General features: G+C 41.8%; 1 protein-coding gene across 1 annotated transcript; it reads right to left on the minus strand.

Moving 5' to 3' along the window:
• Window positions 1-3,856: 3,856 nt before the first annotated feature.
• On the minus strand, window positions 3,857-5,266 carry LOC115511650 (putative tripartite motif-containing protein 75). The gene has a single exon (XM_030311970.1). The coding sequence runs from the start codon at window positions 5,264-5,266 to the stop codon at window positions 3,857-3,859; it is 1,410 nt and encodes a 469-aa protein (XP_030167830.1).
• Between the last annotated feature and the right edge of the window lie 18,738 nt (window positions 5,267-24,004).

Here is a 24,004-nt window from a genome sequence, read left to right on the forward strand (position 1 = left end):
TGTGACTCTTGATCTCGGGGTTGGGAGTTTGAGCCCCATGTTGACTGTAGACACTATTTAAATAAATAAACTTAAAAAAAATAAAATACATAAATATGGAATAATTGATTTAAAAAGTTAGTTCACAGCAGTTCTTTCTGCCCACAGGTCCTGTGTCCTGTCTCTATGCTTGAATAAAACCACCTTTTTGCACCAGAAACAAAAAGGGAGGGGGGGGGGGCGGGGTGCCTTGGTGGCTCAGTCACTTAAGCATCCACCTCCAGATAGGGACTCAGGTCATCTCAGTTGCTGAGATCCAGCCCCGCATTGAGCTCTGTGCTAATAGTGCGAAATCTGCTTGGGATTCTCTATCCCTCTCTCTGCCCCTCCCCTGCTTGCGCTCTCTCGCTCTCAAAATAAACTTTAAAAAATATATTTAAAAAATTAGTGCACATAAAAAGTCCTTAATATATACTGATTTATGCATGCCAAGAAATCAGTACAGGTATACACAAAATGTTAACGCTGTTAATAGGAAGGGTGTGTGGGTATGTGTGTTTGCCTGTATTGTTAAGGGAATAGGGGAAAGGGTCACACCAATAATCTCTATATGGCTATTTTTCTTTTTTTTATTAGAGCAACCATGTTGTATTAACAGGGAATTTATCAAAAACAGTTGTCAAAAAAAGTCCAATTGAAAACTAAAGGAAAGTGAAACGTAATCCTGAAGTGTATCATAATTCATATAACGTAACTAGGCAACAGACAATAGAAGAGGCAAAGCATCTTTTGTTATACTATTACAATAAAAAAAAAAACAAAAACGTAAAGCCAATAGAGAGCCCACCTAGTAACTGCTCGAAGGACATCCAATCTGCACTCAATTCTAAGGAAATGGATAGTTAATATTTGTAGTTCAGTAACAGCTAGCTTCTCAAAACTCAAGAAATGTGGAACTAGCCAAAATCAATATAAACCTATTTTAGATAAGATAGGAGAGATAAATGTGTTCATTCAACTGTAAACGCACCCATTCAGACTTCAGGTAGAGATGGCAGAGTGAGTCCATGCAGAAACCTTACTTTGGAGCACAAAGACAAAAGGAAATACCCTTGCTAATTTTTATTTTTAAAAATTTATTTAAATTCAAGTGAACTAATGTACAGTATAGTATTGGTTTTAGGAGTAAAACCCAGTGATTCATCACTTATATACACCCAGTGATTCAACACCCAGTGCTCATCCCAACAAGTGCCCTCCTTAATACCCATCACCCATTTAGCCCATCCCCCTAGCCACCACCCTCCAGCAACCCTGTTTGTTCTCTGTATTTAAGAGTCTCTTATGTCCAGCTCTGTGCTGATAGCTCAGAGCCTGGAGCCTGCTTCAGATTCTGTGTCTCCCTCTCTCTGCCCCTGCCCCACTCATATCTCTCTATCTCTCTCTCTCTCTCTCTCTCTCTCTCTGTCAAAAATAAACATTAAAAAAATTTTTTAAAGTCTCTTATGGTTTGCCTCCCTCTTCATTTTTATCTTCTTTCCTTTCCCCTGTTCATCTGTTGTTTCTTAAATTCCACATAGGAGTGAAATCATATTTATCTTTCTCTGCTTGACTTATTTTGCTTAGCATAATACACTTTAGTTCCATCCATATTGTTGCAAATGGCCATATTTCATTATTTTTGATCACCGAGTAGTATTCCATGGTCTATATTGATGGACATTTGGGATCTTTCCATAGTCTATTGTTGGTAACAGATACAAACATTGGGGTGCATGTGTCCCTTCGAATCAGCATTTCTGTATCCTTTGAATAACTTCTTCACTGAATTGTTTTTTGGGTGTTGAGTTTGATAAGTTCTTCATAGATTTTGGATACTAACCTATCCAATATCATTTGCCATTATCTTCTTCCATTCAGTCAGTTGTCTTTTAGTTTTGTTGTTTCTGTGCAGAAGCTTTCTATCTTGATGAGTATATAAACCGAATGTCCATATACTATCACCAAGATTCCAGAATTATCAGCATTTTGTCACTTAGCTTCATTTATTGCTCTGTGTCTTCCCTGCCCCCCCCCCACCTTTTTTTGGCTGGAGTTCTTTAGTAGAAATGATAAAAACAAAATTGCACCCTTATATATTTTACTAGTAATTTCTAAGAATAAAGACATTTCCTGAATCATAATTGTATCACATCTAACAAAATAAATAGGTCCCTGATGTCACCTAACACACTATATTCACACTTCCGTCACTGAGTTAGTATATCTTTCTCAGTTGTTCAACAAATCAGACTCCAAAAAAATGACCCACACGTTGACTGTATCTATTTCCTTCAAAAATATAAAGATTTTTGGTGGAAGAGAAAAACAAAGGGAAATGACATCAATATGAAGACGGAAATAAGAGGCTAGATATAAAGTTCTATTCAAAATAGGGAAAGATATGAAAGTTAACTTTGGAGCATATGCACATAACTATATAGTCTCACCTTCATGCAAAATAAGTACTACATTTTGCAAATTAAGTACATCATAGAAAATGAACAGAACCTAGGTCCTTCTGGTGAAGTCAGTGCAGTGTCCAGGGTTAAACATGTACACTTGTTTTCTTTAACAGCCTAGTGCCTTCCACTTAGTATTTGCTTTGAAAATACTGTAACTCCTGGGACATAGGACTTGCTAAATTTAGCTATACTAGTAAGAAAATGCTGAATAAAAATAGATCTGCCATCACGCCCGAATAGTTTTTACTACTTGGTGATTCATCTTATATTCTCTGACATGGTTTCTAAACTGCAATGTCTGTTACTAATAAGACTTTCCAATTTTCTACAATGCTGTGAGTCACCATGCTATGAAATACAATGCATAATAACAAAGAATTTAGGATGAAATGAAAACTATGTAGAGGGTTTCTAAAAAGGCAGATGTGGTGAGTGCTGCCAGTAGCTGGCCCCCTTGGGGTAAAGGAGAAAACGGTCTGCCACTCCTTCTGATGTCTGCCCCATCCCTTTCAATTGTGCCTTTAGGAAAACCAAGGTTACAGTTTGCTCTGCCTAGTACACAACTTGTACATGACAAGAATAGCACAATGTTTTAATGACACAACTTTGATAGAGCTGAGGCGAAGCTGACCAGTTCTGTTTTGGTCAATCCCTTGCACACTCCATCTGCACTTTCTGACCAACTTAATCCACCCTCACAACCAGAAAACCCCTTCAACACTCCTGGAGAGAGGCATTACTAGCACTGTTTTCTAGAGAATTGTGGAAAAAAAGCTTTCTTCTTGGACGAAACAAAGAAAAAACTGGGAGATGGAGAGCAGGGGTGTGTGGAGGAGGGTTTCACTTTACTGGCATGTTAATTAATACAACAGCCTGCCCACCTTCCAATTCTTTTTTAATGTGTATTTATTTTCGAGAGATAGAGCACAAGCAGGAGAGGGGCAGAGAGCAAGAGGGAGACACAATCTAAAACCAGCTCCAGGGGCACCTGGGTGGCTCAGTTGGTTGAGCGTCCGACTTCGGCTCAGGTCATGATCTTATGGTCCGTGAGTTCGAGCCCCGCGTCGGGCTCTGTGCTGACAGCTTAGAGCCTGGAGCCTGTTTCGGATTCTGTGTCTCCCTCTCTCTGACCCTCCCCCGTTCATGCTCTGTCTCTCTCTCTGTCTCAAAAATAAATAAACGTTAAAAAAAAAAAATTAAAACCAGCTCCAGGCTCCGAGCTGTCAGCACAGGGCCCAACACAGGGCTCAAACCCACAAACCGTGAGATCATGTCCTGAGCAGAAGTCAGACGCTTAACCAACTGAGCTACCCGAGCGCCCCCACCTTCCATTCTTTAAAACAAAACAACTATTACGATGGTCCAGGGAGCTTTCATTCACAATCTGTTCCTGTACAGATTCTGAGAGGCTTTGAATCGGGTCCTACATAGAAATAAGGCCTAAGCGGTCTAGTGAAAGTGTCAGTGAAAGTATAGATGTGAGATTTCTCAGTTATGTTATAAAATGAGATCTCACCCAGCTCATAGTCCAAGAAAATGCCAATGCCTCTGGGTTTCACGTCTAACAGTAGCAGTGTTGGAACAGCTCCCACTGCATTATATCGATCCCCCTGCAGCTGAAGCCTCCAGCATCCCTGCCAGGCTGACAGAGATCTCCTGGCCTTTGTGGGAAGCGAGTCTCTGCAAATCCCAACAGCCCATTCAGACTTGTCTCCCACTTCAACCTCCCAGAAATGCCTGCCGGAATAAAAATATGGAAAACCCAGGACGACCGTGTTGGTTGTAAATCTTTTTGGAAGGTAAGGAACGTTTTGTTTTCTCTTTGCAAATCTCACATCTTTTTTATCCTCGGAGACAATCAAGTTAGGGTGTGCCGTCTCAGGGTCTAGGATCACGTCCACTCCAAATTTTTTAATAATTTTCTGCAAAGCAGAGTACTGGGGAGGAAAACTGCAACCTTCTCTTCTTAATTGGATTGAAAAAATTGATGGGCTAATCTCATCCTCAGACTTCTTGTAGAAATGTTTAATCTGTGATAGCAATTCTACCTCAGACAGCACACTGTTCTCTACTACTTTACTCAGCAGACCTTTGAGGGTGGAAATGTAGTTTGAAAATGCAGTTATGTTTGCACTCAGTTTCTGCTGAATGTCCTTCTCTTCATCAGCTAACCTGGAAAGAACTGCTGCTTGATCACGATCTAGAAATTGCTTCAGGCACTCAAATTCAGAGAGTAGTTCCAGCTTTTGATTTTCCACCTTCTCTTTCAGCTCTAAGGGTTTTTTGCTTTGAATGCTTATTAATTTCTGAATATCAGCCACCTGCTTCTTCAGGGGCTCGATGTAACTGCCGAGCCTTTGCCTGTGGTGAGAGGCGGCCTCCTCCACGGGCCTCACCCAGTGGCCCCGGTGGTCAGGGGGTCGCATGCACGCGGGACACAACACCTGTAGGTCCTCCTCACAGAAGAGGGTCAGGACCCGGTTGTGCTTCTCACACAGATGCCTCTCGTCCCGCCTCTTCCTCTTGCTCCTGCTGATGTGGAGGAGCTTGGCAATGTCAATCACCCTTCCCAGCTGGGCGTTGCTCCTCAAGTGCGTCTCTCGACATGAGTGACGGCAGACGGGGCAAGGGAACCTGTCGCTGAGATCAGCCCAGGATTGCTGGATGCAGCAGCGACAGAAGTTGTGCCCACATTCGGTGGTGACAGGGTCTCTCAGGTAGTCCAGACAGATGGGGCAGTTGGCTTCGGCCTGGAGCCCTGCCAGGGCTGACGACACTGCCATTGGGCTGTGAATGAGAGACTGGACTGAGGTGGGTTTTCTTCAGGAGCTTGGGCTCCAGTGAGAAGTGGATACACTGTAAAATCTCAGTCCTCACTTTGCTGGCCGCTGCTAAAGTCCTGTGAATCTTCAGGCCTTTAATTCCAGCTGCCAAGGAGAGCCCTTCCCACAGCCTGCAACCAGTCACAACTCAACTAGACAACTCCTCTCCAGCCTTTGGAAACAGAGAAAAGAAAGCCAAGCGAAGCAGCTTTCTTAGCCAGGAGAACAATTGTTTCCTCGAATCATGAATTACTTGCAGATGAGGTATAACTTCCTTAAAAAACAAACAAAATAAAAACAACTCTGGGTTTGTTTCAGGTGGTCCTACCCATTACCAAATTCTAGTCAGATTACCCTCTTCTAACCCCAGTCTTTTATTTCCATGCCTTTATTATGATGCTCTATCTATTCCTACCTACTTGGTACCACAATCCCTACATCTCATCTACCTCCCATTCACCCCAACGTGGGCTGTGGAAAGGGCATGGGCTCTGGGACAGATAGATGTAGCACAGCGAAATTAAGACACCTATCCATGTAACTTGGAGGAATTCATTTTACATCTTGAAGGGGTTCAGCACATGCAACCCGAAAATAGGCCATTAGTAATGTGAATTATTTTGAGGAAGGCATTGGAGCCCCAGCAGGAAAAGCCCTTTACCTCCATCTTAACTGCCTTAAAAAAGTAATTTCCCCCTTTGTGGAGAGGGCAGGATTTGCAATTATAAAGGAAATTTACATTATAAAGGGGGACTAGTGCAAAAAGAGCTATTACCTGAAAGAACTTTTTCACCTAAGAGACTTACCTGCAGAACATAAGAACCTTTGTTTACCAGACTTTTTTCTACTCACCTTTCTGGGAATTGCCTCCCTCAACCGCAAAGGTTCCAGACTTCTGGCTCTTTCCTGAGCTCTGGATGGCATGGAAGTCCCGATCATCTGGTCTGTCTGGGTCGTCGTTTGAGTCTCATATCTTTGTGAGATTCCTTTGCATAAATAGGTTATTAAAGTTTTTTCTTATTCATCTCTTCTATCTCAACTTAATTCTTAAACTAGCTATAGAACCTAAAAGGACAGAAGGGAAAATTTTTCCTCCTACAATCCCAAACTCTTAGAATTAAGAATAATTATAATATCACTATAAACTTTTGTCTTATGAGAGTACAGAACTTAAGGAAACCTCCTCAATTTTGAAGCTTAAAACAGTTTTTCTGATGGCTCAGAATTCACGTTTACCATATTTGGTTTGCTTTTCTCATCCTTGCTCCTCTAAGGTACAGGGGAGGAAATATAATTTTCCCTCTACCCTCCTAGGCTCTTGACTGAGCCTCCCGGTTATAAAAAGATATATTAACAAGAAAAATTATATGTTTTATAATATGTATACCTCCGTATACAATGGAGATACCCATGAAAAGTGGAGTAACTCCCCAAAATGGCCCAAGCCACCATTTTAAATACCATCTCCAGCTAAAGACAAAAGATAGATGCAAGGGAGGGGAGCAGTTTGGGGAGATTATTTGGCAAAGCAGAGTAAACAAGAGTAAGGTTGTTATGCAGATTTGAGTCCCTGCCTTCTTCAAAGATAAGGGTTTCTAGAGATCTAGTCATCCCCCTCTTGTGGATACAGAGTGCAAAGAAACCCTTACAAATGGATATTTCTTTTATGAATGTAAATTACCCTCACAAAAGGGCAACTTCTATTTTCAAACATTATCCAGTATTTGCACTCTCTCAAAAATAATCAGCTTGAAATAATCCTTATGCAGAAGAGCTTATTTTGGGGTGGCAAATTCTGCTCCCCTTCAACAGCTCAATGTGCTTCTGGACAGGCTGTTGCGTAGTGAGAGCCAGGAAATAACATCTAGACATACAAATTTATAAAAAGTAGAAAAAAAGGAAAAATATTTTCGGTATTTACTGATTAAATCCTATCTCTGAACAAAGAGTACCTACAAAATAAGTAAAACAAATTTTAAAAACCTGAACTCCCAGTGCAGAAAAAGAAGCATAAAACAAGTTATGGAAAACACAGAAACTTATTAATAACTTAAGAATTACAAACTGAAAAAGAACTTTTCTTCTTTAACTATGCTTATTGTATTGCTAAAATTGAAAAGAATAATACCCTGTTTTGGCTTTGGGAGGTAGAGTTTCCAACACTGTAGACTGGTGAAGTAGAAACCTTTTATTTTTAGAAACCAATGCTGAAATATCCATTAAAGATTTAAAAACTCTGCTTTGCCCTACTAATTCCACTGATACTAATTCCAAAAATCACATGTTAAAAACAAGAAAATGGGTCCAAAATGGGGTAAGCCCCATGTCACCAAGACTTAACTCTCCCAGAAATGGAGTCTTTCCATCAGGAGTCACCTGATCAGGCCTAGTTGATCTGCCTGATAGACCCTTGCTATCCTCTAAAGGAAACTCACTTTGCTTTTTTTGCCTGTATAATTTCCTTGTTCCGGCTCCCTTCTGCCTATAATTTTTTCATTTTGTACAGCACCTCAGAGTTCTTCTCTGTTAGATTTGAGATCTTTAAAATTTACTCAGTTGAGTGTTTTTTTTTAACACACATATAATGTGAACAAATATCCAAATACATACAAAGATGTTCTCTTGAGCACTGATTTGAACTTCAAACAAGTGGAAACATTAGAAATCTCTACTGTCCGTATTGGCTGAATAAACTACATCACGTGCATGTCACATACATTCTTTTGAAGAGACTTACGTGCAGATTTTATTTTATTTTTTGAGAGGGGGGCAAGCGATTGAGGGGCGGAGAATCTCAGGAGGTGCAGAGAGAAAGAGAGAGAGAGAGAGAGAGAGAGAGAGAGAGAGAGAAGCGAGGCTCACCACCCGATATGGGACTTGAACTTCGAAACCAAGAGATCATGACCTGAGCCGAAGTCAGACGTTTAACGACTGAGCCACCCAGGCGCCCAGCAAGCAGATTTTAAAGAAAGGTGGTGGGGCGCCTGGGTGGCTCAGTCAGTTAAGCGTCCGACTTCGGCTCAGGTCATGATCTCGCGGTCCGTGAGTTCAAGCCCCGCGTCGGGCTCTGTGCTGACAGCTCAGAGCCTGGAGCCTGTTTCAGATTCTGTGTCTCCCTCTCTCTCTGACCCTCCCCCGTTCATGCTCTGTCTCTCCCTGTCTCAAAAATAAATAAACATTAAAAAAAAAAATTAAAAAAAAAAAAAAAGAAAGGTGGTAGTAACTAAATGTATTGGTGTAGAAAGATGCAAACAATTCATTATAGACCGAAGGAAGCAGGGGACTTCCCACTTTCTCAACTAATCCCTCACTCCAGTCCCGGCATTCTCTTCCCCTGAGACCACTGGACTACTACTATATTTGGAATGTTATATTTTAGAAAAAGAATATAGTACATACATCAAGTATAATGTGAACATCCCCAAGAGTCCGGGGAAACACTTCCTAATTAAACACTGTAATATTTATGCAAAATTCATGTGTATTTAAAGCAAGTGAGATAATTAAAGCTATCCTTTATAGGATACAAAAAGCTTTGTGTCAGGTGAAGTTTTTTTACCAAATACATTTTGCACCAAATTTATCAAAAACTTGTTTTACAGTGGTTTGAGTTTCAGACTTGTGGACTCTCCAGGATGACCCGGGACCAGCGGCTACCAGGCCCCCGCCATTCCTGCCTCTGCTTACACAGGTACAGGATTTAGAAAGTGCCCAGGCTCCCCCAAATCCTTCACTGCACTCCCATGACCCCTCATGGTCGGGGCCTTTGTCTGGCACCCAGCCCCCAAACTGGCTTCAGCCCCAGTTCTTCCTTCACTTTCTCCAGGCTGACCTCCCTGTGGCCAGAGGACATTGGAACACGGCTGACCTGAAGTTCAGCAGAGCTCTGGTCCATCGGTCAGTGTCCTTTCTTAGTTCCTCCTCTCCCTTCAGATCTCAAACATCCCCCCTGATCTCAATATCCTAGTTCAAGGTTCAGGATTAGACACCTTCCCTCCGTAAACCTTAATTACTGTTGTGTTTTGAGGTCAAGCTCTGTCTTCCACACTAACCACCAAGAGTATACTTTGATTTCTTATAATTGATCCTTAAGCACTCAGCTCAGGAACCCATTAAATACTTGTCGAATTAGATTCCTGTTGCTCCCTTACAAGCTCGGTGGCTTTGGGTAAACTACTTAACCTCACTGAAACTTAATCTGCCCTCTGTAAGAAGGCAGAATGGTTAAACTAAGAAGGCCATGCAGGGCCTGGAATCAGGGGTACAGGGGCCCATAGCTCTTATCCCTCCACTCGCCGCACCGCAAACCATTTCTGAGACATCCTATAAGGAAATTCCACTTCAACCTCAGACCAGCCCCTCCCAGGGCTTTGAAACAGATATTACTTCCCCTTTAGGGCAGGGTGGGATCTGGCTATCGGTGAGTTTAGTAAACATTTCAGGCGATTCTTAAGGCTCTTTGAGAGACCGGGAACCATGTTACAAGGGATGTGTTTTGAAATAAGCCAAACCCAGAGTTTACAATTCCTGACGAGGTATGGTCTCTCCAAGCATGGTCTCTCACGGGGCACTGAGCGCTTAACTCCAGAGGCCACGGATCCTACCGCTCCAGTCTCCCGCACCCACATCCTCCCTCTCCCAGCTTACCTGGAGCCTCTGCTAAGGTCCCTTTATTTGCGCAGGGAGGCACAATCTGCAGGGAAATCCACATTATAAATGGGAGGGACCAGCTGAGATGACTCCACCCAGCAAACCTGGCTCCTCCTCTAAGTGGGAGGGGCGTGAAAGAGAGTGGGGGGGGGCGTCCTATAATTATAATAAGCCCTTAAGTGTCTTTGGCCTAAGAACTTTAGAGTCTTCTTCATAATAACAATGTAGGGCAGTTTCATTCATTCATTCATTCATTTTTTAAAGTAAGCTCTATGCCCAATGTAGGGCCTGAAGTCACAACCCCAAGATCAAGAGTCTCCTGCTCCATGCTCCATGGACTGAGCCAGCCAGGTGCCCAGGCAATTTCTTTTATTGTTTGCATTTTTATGACTTTCAAAGTGTCAAAAAGAGATTTCAACCCAGAACCTGCCCGGCTGGGTTGCCTGCTGAAAGATCTTCTTCCTTACAGAAGGTTAACACTGAAGGTGCCAATATGAAGCAAGCATTGGTTCAATGTACAGACTAATTTTATTAGAAAATTATTGAGAAATAATCTGTCCTCTTTTTTTGAGATATAGACAGAGATATAATTCTGAAGTGATTCTTAAGTTGTAAGACTTTGGGTGATTGTCGCATGGAGTTTCATTTCCCATTCTCTCTACTTTGTATAAGCTTTAAATTTTAAAGCTTGTAACAAGATTTTTAAAAGATTTAACTGAGGATAAAAAGGTTTTACACCTGAAAATATTTTTTGTATTCATGTGAATCCAGTATAATGTATAGCAGAGTCCCATAGTAAATAATACTGTACATACATAATGTTCTTCAGCTAACCTGATAAGAGATAAATCACTAAAAAAATCTATTATTATTGGTGAATAGTGAAAGATTGTAGACAAAAAATAAAGTATTAATACCATTCATGTAGCACTGTAAAAGCACATAACGAATACTGTTTTTAAGTGAAGAGCAGGAACTAAAAAGCAAAGTCCAACATAAATTAAATGAATTCCTATACAGTACATGTGGATCAAATGAACATATCGGTAAATTAAGCAGACTTAACTTTTTAAATGTTTTTTATTTATTTTTGAGAGAGAGAGAGAGAGCGAGCACTTGATCAGGGAAGGGGCAGAGAGAGAGGAAGACACAGAATCCAAAGCAGGCTCCAGGCTCTGAGCAGTCAGCACAGAGCCAGATGTGGGGCTCAAACCCATGAGCCACAAGGTCATGACCTGAGCCGAACTCAGACGTTTAATCAACTGAGCCACCCAGGCGCCCCAAATTAAACAGACTTAGACCCACAAAGCAGTACTTTATAATCTTACAAAAATGCATCCAGTCTTAAAAGAAAATGAAATGCATTCAAGGAGGTACTGAATGGAGGAAGAGAGAACAGGAGTGGAGAACAAGAATGAAGGGAGATATTTAAAAACAATAGAGTGTGGTCTTGCATAAAATGATGATAAGGTGGTCTGACTGAAGAACAAGATGAAATCCAGTTTCTCAAAAACAGAGGGGAAAAAAGGGAATTCTCTCTGGTAGCAATACTATATGCATACAAAATGATATAATTGAACAACTTACTTACAAAATCGAAATATGCTGTTTAAAAAAAAATCAAGTTTATTTCATCCTCCTCCTATGTCTTGTTTTTAACGTGTAAAAAGGAAGCCTGCATCTATTAACATTTCCACTGATAGTGTATCATTTCCCTCACAATCCTTGCCAACTGGTTATTAAGGGTCATTTTCACTTTTGTTAATCTAATAGGAGAAATCGATGTTGGTTTAACTCTCTTTTCCCTGATTACTAGTGAGTTTAAGAATTTGTTAGTTTGTATTACTTTTAGGAGTTTTCTGTAGGGTCCTCATTTTTTTCTCTTTAATTTTTCTCCTCAGGTGGTATTATCGCTCTTTAATTAAGCTACCTTTGTGCTGAGAGCTCAAAATTTTTCTCAGGTTGGCCTCTTTCTGGACCATCAGTCTCCCGTATGCAACCGCCCAATGGAGCGTTTCACTTGGATTTCAAACTGGCATCTCCACATTCATGGATACAAACAGAAATCTTTTTGGGGGAGGGGGAGAGTGCAATTGAGTAAAGGGCAGAGAAAGAAAGAATCCCACAAAGGGCAGAGAGAGAGAGAGAGAGAGAGAGAAGCGGGGCTCACCCAAAGCGGGGCTCATGTTTTTACCTGAAGCAGGGCTCAAGCTCACCCAATGAGGGACTAGAACTCACCCAATACTGGGCTTGAATTCACGAACTGTGAGATCATGACCTGAGCTGAAGTCAGATGCTTAACCCACTGAGCCACCCAGGAGCCCCAAAACAGAAATCTTAATTTCTGTTAATTTCTTAATTGAAAGAAATTCTGTTAAATCTTAATTTTCTTAATTTCTATCTGCCCAGAACCTGACCTTCCCCCAGGCCTCTCCATCTTAATCCAGGGAACCACTGTTCTCCTAATAGCTGAGGCAAAAACCTACTAGGCATCTCTGATTTCTCTTGTTCCTTTACTCACACCCACTCCATCAGCAGTTCCTGTTGTCCTCCCTTCAGATGTATCCCTAAATTCTGTCCATGCTCCTGGGGAACCCCAGAGTACCCCTGCCCTGGGTTGCCTGTTACCTTAAAGCCCCACACTCTTCCGAATCACAGTGTTGTCAACAGGGTATGTGACTTTGGGAACTTGTGTTTGGCTGTATATAGGTCCTGTGGAGGCAGAAAAGTGGAGGGCACTGGCCAAGAGCAGAACCTTAGGGAGCAAGGAGTCCTGAAGAGCAGGTAGAGGAAGAGCTGTTTGCCAAAGAGACTGAGAAGCAGTCAGAGGAAGTCAGCACTGTCATGGGCCAGGGCTCAAGACAACATTAAAGGGACTGAAAAAGTATCCATGGACTGGGACACCAGGTCACTGATGAATTAGTGCAAACAATTTCAGTGGGGGGGGGGGGGGAGGGAGGGTAGGAGGAGCCAAGGGAGATATGAAAAGGAAAGGTGGATTATAATTCTTAAAGGTAATTAGTCCTGAGCACAGAAACAAAACGTAGAGGTAGATTTGGGGGATTAATTTGCCTCTCTGAGGGTAGGTAATTGCATCTCTATTCTGCCCCTTCCCAACCTGTTGGCTAATTGCATTTAGTTCTATGGCCCAACTTATAGATTCAGAAAAATGATCAGATCTACAGTTTTCGCCCTCAGGAGTTTTTCATACTAGGCAAGGTGAGGTTTCCTGTTTTATGGATGAACTTGAATGTTTTCAATTCTATGCACTCTTAAAATTACAATACAATAAATGTGGGGATTCTAATAAAGTATAACATATTCAATGTTTAATGTTTTCTGGGGAAAAAAATAATAAATGGAGAGAAAGGGCAAGCAGTGACCATCAAAGAATGTAGAGTATATCCTGGTCATCTCTTCAGGCCACACCTACTCCCTGTATGGTCTTACCCTCTCCACAGACTTACACTGCAATCTGTCTGTTGAATGTCCCCAAAATCATGTTTCACTGTATTTCTTTCTTTATTTGTTTTTAATTTAATTTTTTATTTTTTTTAATTTACATCCAAATTAGTTAGCATATAGTGCTGTGACGATTTCAGGAGTAGATTCCTTAGTGCCCCTTACCCATTTGGCCCATCCCCCCTCCCACAACCCCTCCAGTAACCCTCAGTTTGTTTTCCATATTTATGAGTCTCTTCCGTTTTGTCCCCTTCCCTGTTTTTATATTATTTTTTCTTTCTCTTCCCTTCTATTCATCTGTTTGTCTCTTAAAGTCCTCATATGCGTGAAGTCATATGGTTTTTGTCTTTCTCTGACTGACTAATTTCACTTAGCATAATACCCTCCAGTTCAACTATTGTTGATAGTGCTGCTATAAACATGGGGGTGCATGTGTCCCTTCGAAACAGCACACCTGTATCCCTTGGATAAATGCCTAGTAGTGCAATTGCTGGGTCATAGGGTAGTTCTATTTTTAGTTTTTTGAGGAACCTCCATACTGTTTTCCAGAGTGGCTGCACCAGCTTGCATTCCCACCAACAATGCAAAAGAGATCCTCTTTCTCTGCATCCTCGCCAACATCTGTTGTTGCCTGAGTTGTTAATGTGAGCCATTCTGACAGGTGTAAGGTAGTATCGCATTGTGGTTTTGATTTGTATTTCCCTGATGATGAGTGATGTGGAGCATTTTTTTGTGTGTCAGTTGGCCATCTGGATGTCTTCCTTGGAGAAGTGTCTATTCATGTCTTTTGCCCATTTCTTCACTGGATTATTTGGTTTTTGGGTGTTGAGTTTGAGAAGTTCTTTGTGGGTTTTGGATACTAACCCTTTATCTGATATGTCGTTTGCAAATATCTTCTCCCATTCTGTCAGTTGCCTTTTAGTTTTGCTGATTGTTTCCTTTGCTGTGCAGAAGCTTTTTATTTTGATGAGGTCCCAGTAGTTCATTTTTGTTTTTGTTTCCCTTGCCTCTGGAGACGTGTTGAGTAAGAAGTTGCTGTGGCCAAGATTAAAGAGGTTTTGCCTGCTTCCTCCTCGAGGATTTTGATGGCTTCCTGTCTCACATTTAGGTCTTTCATCCATTTTGACTTTATTTTTGTGTATGTTGTAAGAAAGTGGTCCAGGTTCATTCTTCTGAATGTCACTGTCCAGTTTTCCCCACACCACTTGCTGAAGAGACTGACTGTCTTCTTCCATTGGATATTCTTTCCTGCTTTGTCAAAGATTAGTTGGCCATATGTTTGTGGATCCATTTCCAGGTTCTCTATTCTGTTCCATTGATCTGAGTGTCTGCTCTTGTGCCAGTACCATACTGTCTTGATGATTATAGCTTTGTAGTATAGCTTGAAGTCTGGGATTGTGATGCCTCCTGCTTTGGTTTTCTTTTTCAAGATCGCTTTGGCTATTCAGGGTCTTTTCTGGCTCCATACAAATTTTAGGATTATTTGTTGTAGCTCTGTGAAGAATGCTGGTGTTACTTTGATAGATACATTGAATATGTAGATTGCTTTGGGTAGCATCGACATTTTTAACAATATTTGTTCTTCCTATGCAGGAGCAGGGAATATTTTTCCATTTTGTTGTGTCTTCTTCAATTTCTTTCATAAGCTTTCTATAGTTTTCAGTGTATAGATTTTTCACCTCTTTGGTTAGATTTATTCCTAGGTATTTTATGGTTTCTGGTGCAACTGTAAATGGGATTGATTCCTTGATTTCTCTTTCTGTCACTTCATTGTTGGTGTATAGGAATGCACCTGATTTCTGTGCATTGATTTTATATCCTGGGACTTTGCTGAATTCATGGATCAGTTCTAGCAGTTTTTGGTGGAATCTTTTGGGTTTTCCATATAGATTATCATGTCATCTGTGAAGAGTAAAAGTTTGACTGCCTCCTGGCTGATTTGGATGCCTTTTCTTTCTTTGTGTTGTCTGATTGCAGAGGCTAAGACTTCCAATGCTATGTTGAAGACCAGTGGTGAGAGTGGACATCCCTGTCTTGTTCCTGACAGGGGGAAAGCTCTCAGTTTTTCCCCATTGAGGGTGGTATTAGCATTGGGTCTTTCAAATATGGCTTTTATGATCTCGAGGTATGCTCCTTCTATCCCGACTTTCTTGACGGTTTTTATCAAAAAAGCATGCTGTAGTTTGTCAAATGCTTTCTCTGAATCTATTGAGAGGATCATATGGTTCTTGTCCTTTCTTTTATTGATGTGATGAATCACATTAATTGTTTTGCGGATATTGAGCCAGCCCTGCATCGCAGGTGTAAATCCCGCTTTGTCGTGGTGAATAAAATTTTTAATGTATTGTTGGATCCGGTTGGCTAATATCTTGTTGAGGATTTTTGCATCCATGTTCATCAGGGAAATTGGTCTGTAGTTCTCCTTCTTAGTGGGGTCTCTGTCTGGTTTTGGAAATCAAGGTAATGCTGGCTTCATAGAGAGAGTTTGGAAGTTTTCTTTCCATTTCTTTTTTTTGGAACAGTTTCAAGAGAATAGGTGTTAACTCTCCGTTAAATGGTAGAATTCCCCTGTAAAGCCATCTGGCCCTGGTCTCTTGCTTTTTGGTAGATTTTTGATGACTAATTTGATTTCCTTACTGGTTATGGGTCTGTTCAAATTTTCTATTTCTTCCTGTTACAGTTTTGGTAGTGTATATGTTTCTAGGAATTTGTCCATTGCTTCTAGATTACCCATTTTATTGACATATAATTGCTCATAATATTCTCCATCCAAGAATGTAGAGGAGTATATCCTGGTCATCTCATCAGGCCACACCTACTCCCAGTGTGGTCTTACTCTCTGCAGAGACTTACACTGCAATCTGTCTGTTGAATGTCCATGTTTCGCTATAGGTAACCAATATTTTTTTCTCATTCTATATGATTCCGATCATGTCCTGCCAAATATTAGCTTATCAACCATGGACAAGTTTCTTATAACTTCCTCGAATCTTGTTTTTCTCATCTGTGTTATGAAAACATGTACACATATTATCTGGAATATTAATACTATTGTTACAATAATATCATAGTTTCAAAATACCTAAACACAGACACACAAAAATTAAATAATTCCATTATCCAGAAATAATCTTATTCTGAATATACAGACATGTTTTTCTGTATGGCAAGAACTGGAGAAACTATTGGCATGGACACTCCATTCCAATAACTTCATTCAAGATTTGACCAAACTTTGGGTCACCTGGGTGGCTCAGTCATTTAAGTGTCCAACTTTGTCTCAGGTCATGATCTCACAATTGATGAGTTTGAGCCCCACGTGGGGCTCTGTGCTGACAGCTCAGACCCTGGAGCCTGCTTCACATTCTGTGTCTCCCTGTCTCTCTGCCCATACCCCGCTCATGGTCTGTCTCTCTCTGTCTCAAAAATAAATAAAACATTAAAAAAAAAAAAAAAAAGACTTGACCAGATTTTAACTTGACTTCTAGCAGCTTCTGGCCCTGTACAGGGGGATGGCCCTCTTTGAGTGACTGTTCAAAAAAGCCGAAGGTTGTAAAATCTTCCCCAATCCAAGGATTGTTTTAGAATATTTTGTTGTATTTTCTTGTACATACACATAAATACTGTTAAAAAATACATCTTTCTACATTCTTTCTTTAGCTTCCAGACAAGGCAGAAAGGAGATGAGTTTCACCCCTGTTCCTGAATCCTTGTCAATCAGGAAGGTTAAACCATTTACCACAATCAGCGTACCTGGTGGAGGGAGTAAGAAGTAACAATGGACTCCCATTCAAACAGCTTGCTTTTTCTATAATCCCAGTCAGCCTAAGGCAGTGATTGTAGGTGTCCTGGGTGTGGGGAGGAAGGAAAGAGGGAGTGGAGACAAGACAGGAGGGATATGTGGCCAAAGTGTGCAGGAAGGAAAAGACTGCAGCTGATTTGATCAAGAGAGTGAGGCAGGAGCCAGGGTAGAACGTCTTCTCGCCCACGGAAATAAATCAGGGTGGGCCAGGCAGTTTGTCAAGGTAAATTTACACTTTAGTTGCCTGCAGACGTCTTCAGATTCCCTCTGACGATTAAGTCTCCGTCCTTTCCCTCCAGGGGTCAAAGATCTTCCCTCTAAAAGGTCATTGTTTTCCTAAGTGCCCTGGGTTGTTTCTTGTGGCAACATTTCACGGGTTCCTTTTCCCAACAATTATGGCACCTTAGCATTGGTTGGCTCTGGTCAGACGGAGTTGGATGAAGTCAGTCTCTGCTTCCATGGAGTTTTATCGTCCATGAGGGAGTTTGTAATCTAGTCTCAGGATAGGCACTACCTGAGCCACCACACTGTGTGTGCTGCGTGCCAGGTGCCACAGAACAGTAGACTGGGCAGCAGGTGACAGGCTCCCGTTACTAGCATGAAGGACCCCTGAAGTCCTCCCTGGGGAGGGGACTAAGGTCAAGTGAAGTCCAGTCTCAGCAGCGATTATCTGGGCCAAGGGAACAGGACATCCCCTCCAGGCGCGGTGAACAAATGAAGGGAGATCGGGGCAGAAAAGGGCCCGGGGTGGGGGGGACGCAAAGGCAAGAAGGCCAGTTTGTGTGGGGCACTGACAAGAGGGCCCGGCAAGGGCAGGTGGCGCAGGTGGGGCAGGCGGCCTGCTGAAGGTCAGATGCTGGAAGTCTTGCAGGCCAGAGCAGGCAGTCAGAGGGGGTTTCCAGGCGTCCCCAGGAGAGTGTGCCAGAATGCGAGCACAGAGCGCAGCGGAGGGACGGCTGGATATCTGACAGACCGGCTGTGGGGAGTCAAGCAGAGAAAGCAGAGAAGCCGTGAGGTTTTTGCTGGAGCTGTTGAGAGAAAGGGGTTCCCTGGACCGAGGGAGAAGACTGGGGGAGGAGCAGGTCCCGAGGAGGGCAGATCTGGGAAGGGCGGGGAGACTTATTCTGATGATGCCGAGTAGTGCTTGCGGTATGCAGTGGGGTGGAGAACCTTCCAAACTTCCTCCTCCTCACCTGCGGCTGGGTGTTTACTGAGGAGCTGGCTGAGGCTCAAGGAGGTGATGGAGCCTTCCCAAGGCAGCAGATGATAAAGGGGAGCCAGGATTTATGGACTGGCAAAGATTTATGAAGGCCCGTTATGAATCCGAAACCAAGCCAAGGGCCTGTGAATACAATGATTAAATTTCTTTAATGTTTTATTTATTTTTGAGAAAGAGAGACAGACAGAGCAGGAGCGGGAGGGGCAAAGAACGAGGGAGAATCTGAAGCAGGGTCCAGGCTCTGAGCTCTCAGCACAGACTCAGCCCCACAAACGGTGGTCATGACCTGAGCCCAAGTTGAAGCTTAACAGGCTGAGCCTCCCAGGCGCCCCCTCCCCACTTATTTCTTTAAAAAATTTAAGCCACAGGGGTGCCTGGGTGGCTCAGTTGGTTAAGCCTCCAACTTTGGCTCAGGTCATGATCTCAGGGTTAGTGGGTTCAAGACCCACGTCCGGCTTTCTGTTGTCAGTGAGGAACCCACTTTGGATCTTCTGCCCGTCTCCGCCCCCCCCCCCCCCCCCCGCCCTGGTCTCTGCCCCTTCCCAGCTCAGGTGCACACACTATTTCCTCTCTCCGTTTCTCTCAAAAATAAACATTAAAAAAAAAAATTAAACCATAGCCAAATGCTGAAAGAATAGTATAACAAACACCTTTTAACAATTTAAGAATAATTTGTGACATTTGTAAGTATATTTCACCACAATGCTTAAGCATAAACCTCCTAAGAATGAGGATATTCTACTAAATGGGGTACCATTATCATAAACATGAAAATTAATAAAAATTCCACTATTATAAGTGTTCGGTTTTAAAGCCTCTCCAGTAGTTTCCCAAATGTCATTGTACCTTCCCCCCCAACCCTCGATCCATTAAGGTTAGTGCATTGCACTGGGTCGGTATGTTTCTGCGGTCTCTTTGAATCTGGAACAATTTTCCTGCCCCTTTTATCTTTTCAAGAGAACTTCACTTTTTGAAAAGTCCAGCCTAATTGCCTTTTAGGGTGTAAAAGAATTTCAATCTAAAATGGAACTGGAAGGGCGCCTGGGTGGCTTAGTCGTCGGTTAACTGTTTAACCGTGATGATCTCACGGTTCTGGAGTTCAAGCCCTGCACTGGTCTCTGTGCTGACATCTCAGAGCCTGGAGCCTGCTTCGGATTCTGTGTCCCTCTCTTGCTCTGCCCCTTCTCTGCTCATTCTCGTTTTCTCTCTCTCTCTCTATAAGGGTTAAATTGTAGTGTTGGGCTAACCTGTAGCCTTAACAAATAACAGCTTTGTTTTAACAGTGTAGATTAAGAGATAACAGCCTTGTCCTCTCAATCAAGGGAACAAAAGTTTAAGGAAAGTCAACTGGATTAGTGTTTGATTGGATTGGGGCAAGGGCACGTCTGAACTGTTTCCACTCCCATCTGGGAACTATTTCTTTGTTTTGTTCCCAGGTGTTGATAAGATGATGTGGTCGGCTGTAAAAACTCTGTACCCCGGCTGTTCGGGACCACACTCTGGTCAAGAGTGTGGGTCCCGATCGGTTGGCCTTGCCTCTCATTGTAATAAACTTTGTTGTGACTGTCACTGGTGCCCGTAGCATTGTGTTTCAGGAGTCGTGTGGATGCAACACTCTCAGGAATAAACATTAAAAAAAAAACTTTTTGAAAATTAAAAAATAAAATAAAATGGAACTGGATGATACAAACCGGAAAATGGAAAACCGTCCTCAGGAAAACCGAACTTCAGGACCGAGAGGCTATTTTCCCATAAATGCCTGATTTACAGAAAACTGATAATATTGGCATTTTCTTACATTATAGGCAGTTGCTCAGGGGTTGCCTCATATCAACCTTGGGAAGTCTTGTTTAGGGTTTTCAGAGACATGAACAAGAAATGACCCAGGTTGGGTTGATCTCACAAAATAAACTGAATTGAGCTTTGTTTTATGACTGGACTGGTTTCCTCTGCTTGGGCAATTTTCAAAGCCTTCCTGTGTCTTTCATTTTCACAGACTCTAACAAAACTCACTCCTCTTCACATTCCCTGCCCGTAAATACAGCCCACCCAAACCCTCAACAGGTTTGCCTTAGCTTGCTATAGTTTGTATGTACCAAACTGCATGCAATTCCTTGCTATTCCCAAATAAACTCATCTTTTTGACAATTTTGAATTTGCTCCGGTTTAGTAAGTCAGCAAAGTGGACCACATTCTTGATTGACTGATGATTTCCTCATGGCATTCTTCAGTCCCTCTATACCCTGTATTTCCTGTAAATTGAAAATTAGCTCTAGAGGCTTAATTCAGGTTAAGCATATTTGGAAACAATATAGCGCAGATTACACTGCGATCTTGTTAAATTTCCGTGTACCTTCTGTATGTGTGTGTGAACTATACTACCTTTGCACACTTTTCTATTGGGGTTTTGATCATTTGCTTCTCAGTCTAAGGCCAGTCTATATTCCAATACTAACCTGAGTTAGTTTTTTTTTTTTTTAATTTTTTTTAAACATTTATTTATTTTTGAGACAGAGAGAGACAGAGCATGAACAGGGGAGGGGCAGAGAGAGAGGGAGACACAGAATCTGAAACGGGCTCCAGGCTCTGAGCTGTCAGCACAGAGCCTGACACGGGGCTTGAACTCACGGACCGCGAAATCATGACCTGAGCTGAAGTCGGACGCTTAACTGACTGAGCCACCCAGGTGCCCCAGAGCCTGAGTTAGTTATAGGTGAGTTTACACTCCCCTACTGATCTTGAAGTCATTGTCAATAAATGCAAGGGCAAGAGATAGATTATAAAAAAAACAACTCTCACCAACCATGGAGAGACACATTGTGGCCAATTGTGTATCAATGTATGAATGAATAAACAATTAGAGGTGTATCTATGCAATGGAATGTTGTCAGCAATAAAAAGGAATAAATGATTGACTCGCACAATTCCAAATGGAGAAGCCAGAAAGAAGAGCGTATATGATTTCATTTCTTGGCATTCTGTAGATAGGCTGTCTCTGTTTGAATGAGTAACAAATAAAGTCATATGTAATTTATTTTATTTATATACATTTTTTTCTTGCCTTTATTTCAGCAAAATCATTGTTATCAAGATATGCACAACATTTGTTTTTTATTAACAGTAGTGCCTTTTAAACAATTTTTCTTAAATGCCTGTTCTCAGAGTTGCATGCTTTAGAAATTCAATTGAGGGGTGCCTGGTGGTTCAGTTGGTTGAGTGTCAGACTTTGGCTCAGGTCGCGATCTCATGGTTTCTGGGACCGAGCCCCACATTGGGCTTTCTGCTGTTAACATGGAGCCTGCTTCAGATCCTTTCTTCTTTTTCTCTCTCCCCACCCCCAACTCATGTGTGTGGACTTCTCTTCCACACACTCTTCTCTTCTCTTTCTCTTCTCTTTCCCCCACCCCCCACTCATGTGTGTGGACTTCATATTTCCACTTTGGTGGGGGGAAAAAAAACATGGCGTCTGCTCCTCTGAGTTAAGGTTTTGAATTAGGTTTTCCATTTCTTCCTTCTACTGGCACCTTACCTCTTCTGCCTTCCCCTCCCCCTCCTGCTGTTTCTGCACCAACTTGGGTGTGGTCTACATAACTGATTCCCATGCCCTCCTCAGTGCCTCAGGCCCCATTGGCTCCTCCTCCCATCCTCAAGGTTAAGGAGCAAAGTGCACCCCCTTGGACATCTAGGTCTTTTCCAAATAGAATAAATCGCTAAAGCTTTGATTACTGAACATAGGTTTGTGCTTTTAACTTCTTATTGCAGAGAAATTAAGGGTATTTGGACCTATTGGAAAACATGCTTTGTACTTAATTGGTTCATGAATTTACCATCTAAAAAAGTTCTGGTGTAAACACCTCTGAATTTGTTACTAAGTCCTCAATTGGAGACTAAGGTTTTGTAAGAATTAAAATTCTGCTAAGTGTACTTAAGACGGATGGAAATAAGGAAAGCAACCCTGTATGTAGGAAAGTAATGTAATGCCCCCGATTTTGAATCCGAGAGACCACCAAGGAGCTGACACCGATGCAAACGCATGAGGGTTTATTTGCAGGCTCGAGCTTGGGCCCAAGTATACCTGACACAGCGGAGCAGGGACTTGGACCCCTAGGTTAAGAGGCGGAGCAGTTTTATAGGGGCCAGTGGCCAATGAGATTGTAACACACACAGAAAGTTGCATAGTCATGTCAGTCCACATGCAGGTGGCCAATTGAATTACAATTTACCCCAGAGTAACTGTTTGAACTAGCCTGTCACTCTGGTCAGAATTGGCGCACAAGTTTGGCGGGCAAAAGGCGGGGTTTAAGAATTGGCGGTTAGGGGTTCCACATTCCTGTTTGAGCCGGTTTCCAGTAAGGGTGTGCTCAGAGGCTTGACTAGGGTGGGGGAGTGTCTTAAGCAATAAGTAGGTCATGTGGGGGTTATGCATGAGATAGTGGGTGTAGCACAAAATGGAGTTAGTCTTGCTCTGCTTGTCCAGGGGTAGGGGATTTTTGTTAAATTCCTTGGGTCCCACAGTAGGAGGTATGTAAGAAAGATATAAGGAATGGAAATACATTTTTGTTGAGGGTAGAAGAAAGTAATTCTGTCTTCAATGAGACTGGTTATTTGGAAAGAAATGGCTTTGGGACAAAGTTTGAAGGCAAAGGAAAGTTGTAGAAGGTTCATGAAGGGAAATCGTTGGAAAGGAATTTTATGTGTGGTCATGATGGACTAAGGTTGAGATGAATAGGATTTTAAAAGTACACTGGTATAAGGTTGAAATTCCGCTTTTCTCTCTGCTCAAATGACAGTTTTCTTGGATTGGTGATCTGCTCTTGATAAGACAATGCAAACAAAGGTTTGTCTTTCAAGAAAACCAAAGTTTCAGGTTTCATCTTTATCAGGTGTTTGATTACTTAGTTAAAACTTCTCAATGTTAAAGGAGCTAGGTTTTGGTAACAACTATATAATGCTATACATTCACCTTTAGGATCTTTTATTGCCACCTTGGTAGAATAAATAAAGTTTTAAGATTTGTAATGATCTGTAATCCTATTTAGGATGTAATTATAACTTCCTAAGGTTTTAACAATCTTCCCAGGATTTAAATGGTAAAGGAAGTCTTTTTGACCAGTTAGGCCCTTTTATTTGGGATGCTAAGTTACTTGGAAACTCACTGTCCTACAATGGTAAACCTTAGGTTGTATTGCACAGGTTAATGCTGTAACTGCCCAAATATATATGCAATTCCTAAAGTTTTAATGTTTTGGTATAAGGTCATCACTTAATATTCTGATTACTTGAAGTGTTATGTGTCACAGAAATAACCGAATTTCTTTGTCAATTGCATCATAATGAACTCTCATCAGATCTTTAACAATGTCTATTTCTGAGATTTTGTCATTTACAATTGTTCTTATTCTCTCACAAAATGTGTTTCTTATTCAAGGAGATTTATAAAAAGGACTTTGTGAACAAATACAGGTATTCGACATCTTTAAGATTAATACTAAAATGGGTAAGAATTTCCAGAACTAAAAATCTGCATTCAAATTGAACAAGAATTAGGAACATGGGATTAAATGAA

Source organism: Lynx canadensis, chromosome B1 (genome assembly GCF_007474595.2).
Source record: "Lynx canadensis isolate LIC74 chromosome B1, mLynCan4.pri.v2, whole genome shotgun sequence".
Classification (NCBI taxonomy): Eukaryota; Metazoa; Chordata; class Mammalia; order Carnivora; family Felidae; genus Lynx; species Lynx canadensis.

What these genes read in the sequence shown, in the direction of transcription:
- LOC115511650 (XM_030311970.1), bottom strand. Translation starts at nt 5,266, where the DNA reads ATGGCAGTGTCGTCAGCCCTGGCAGGGCTCCAGGCCGAAGCCAACTGC.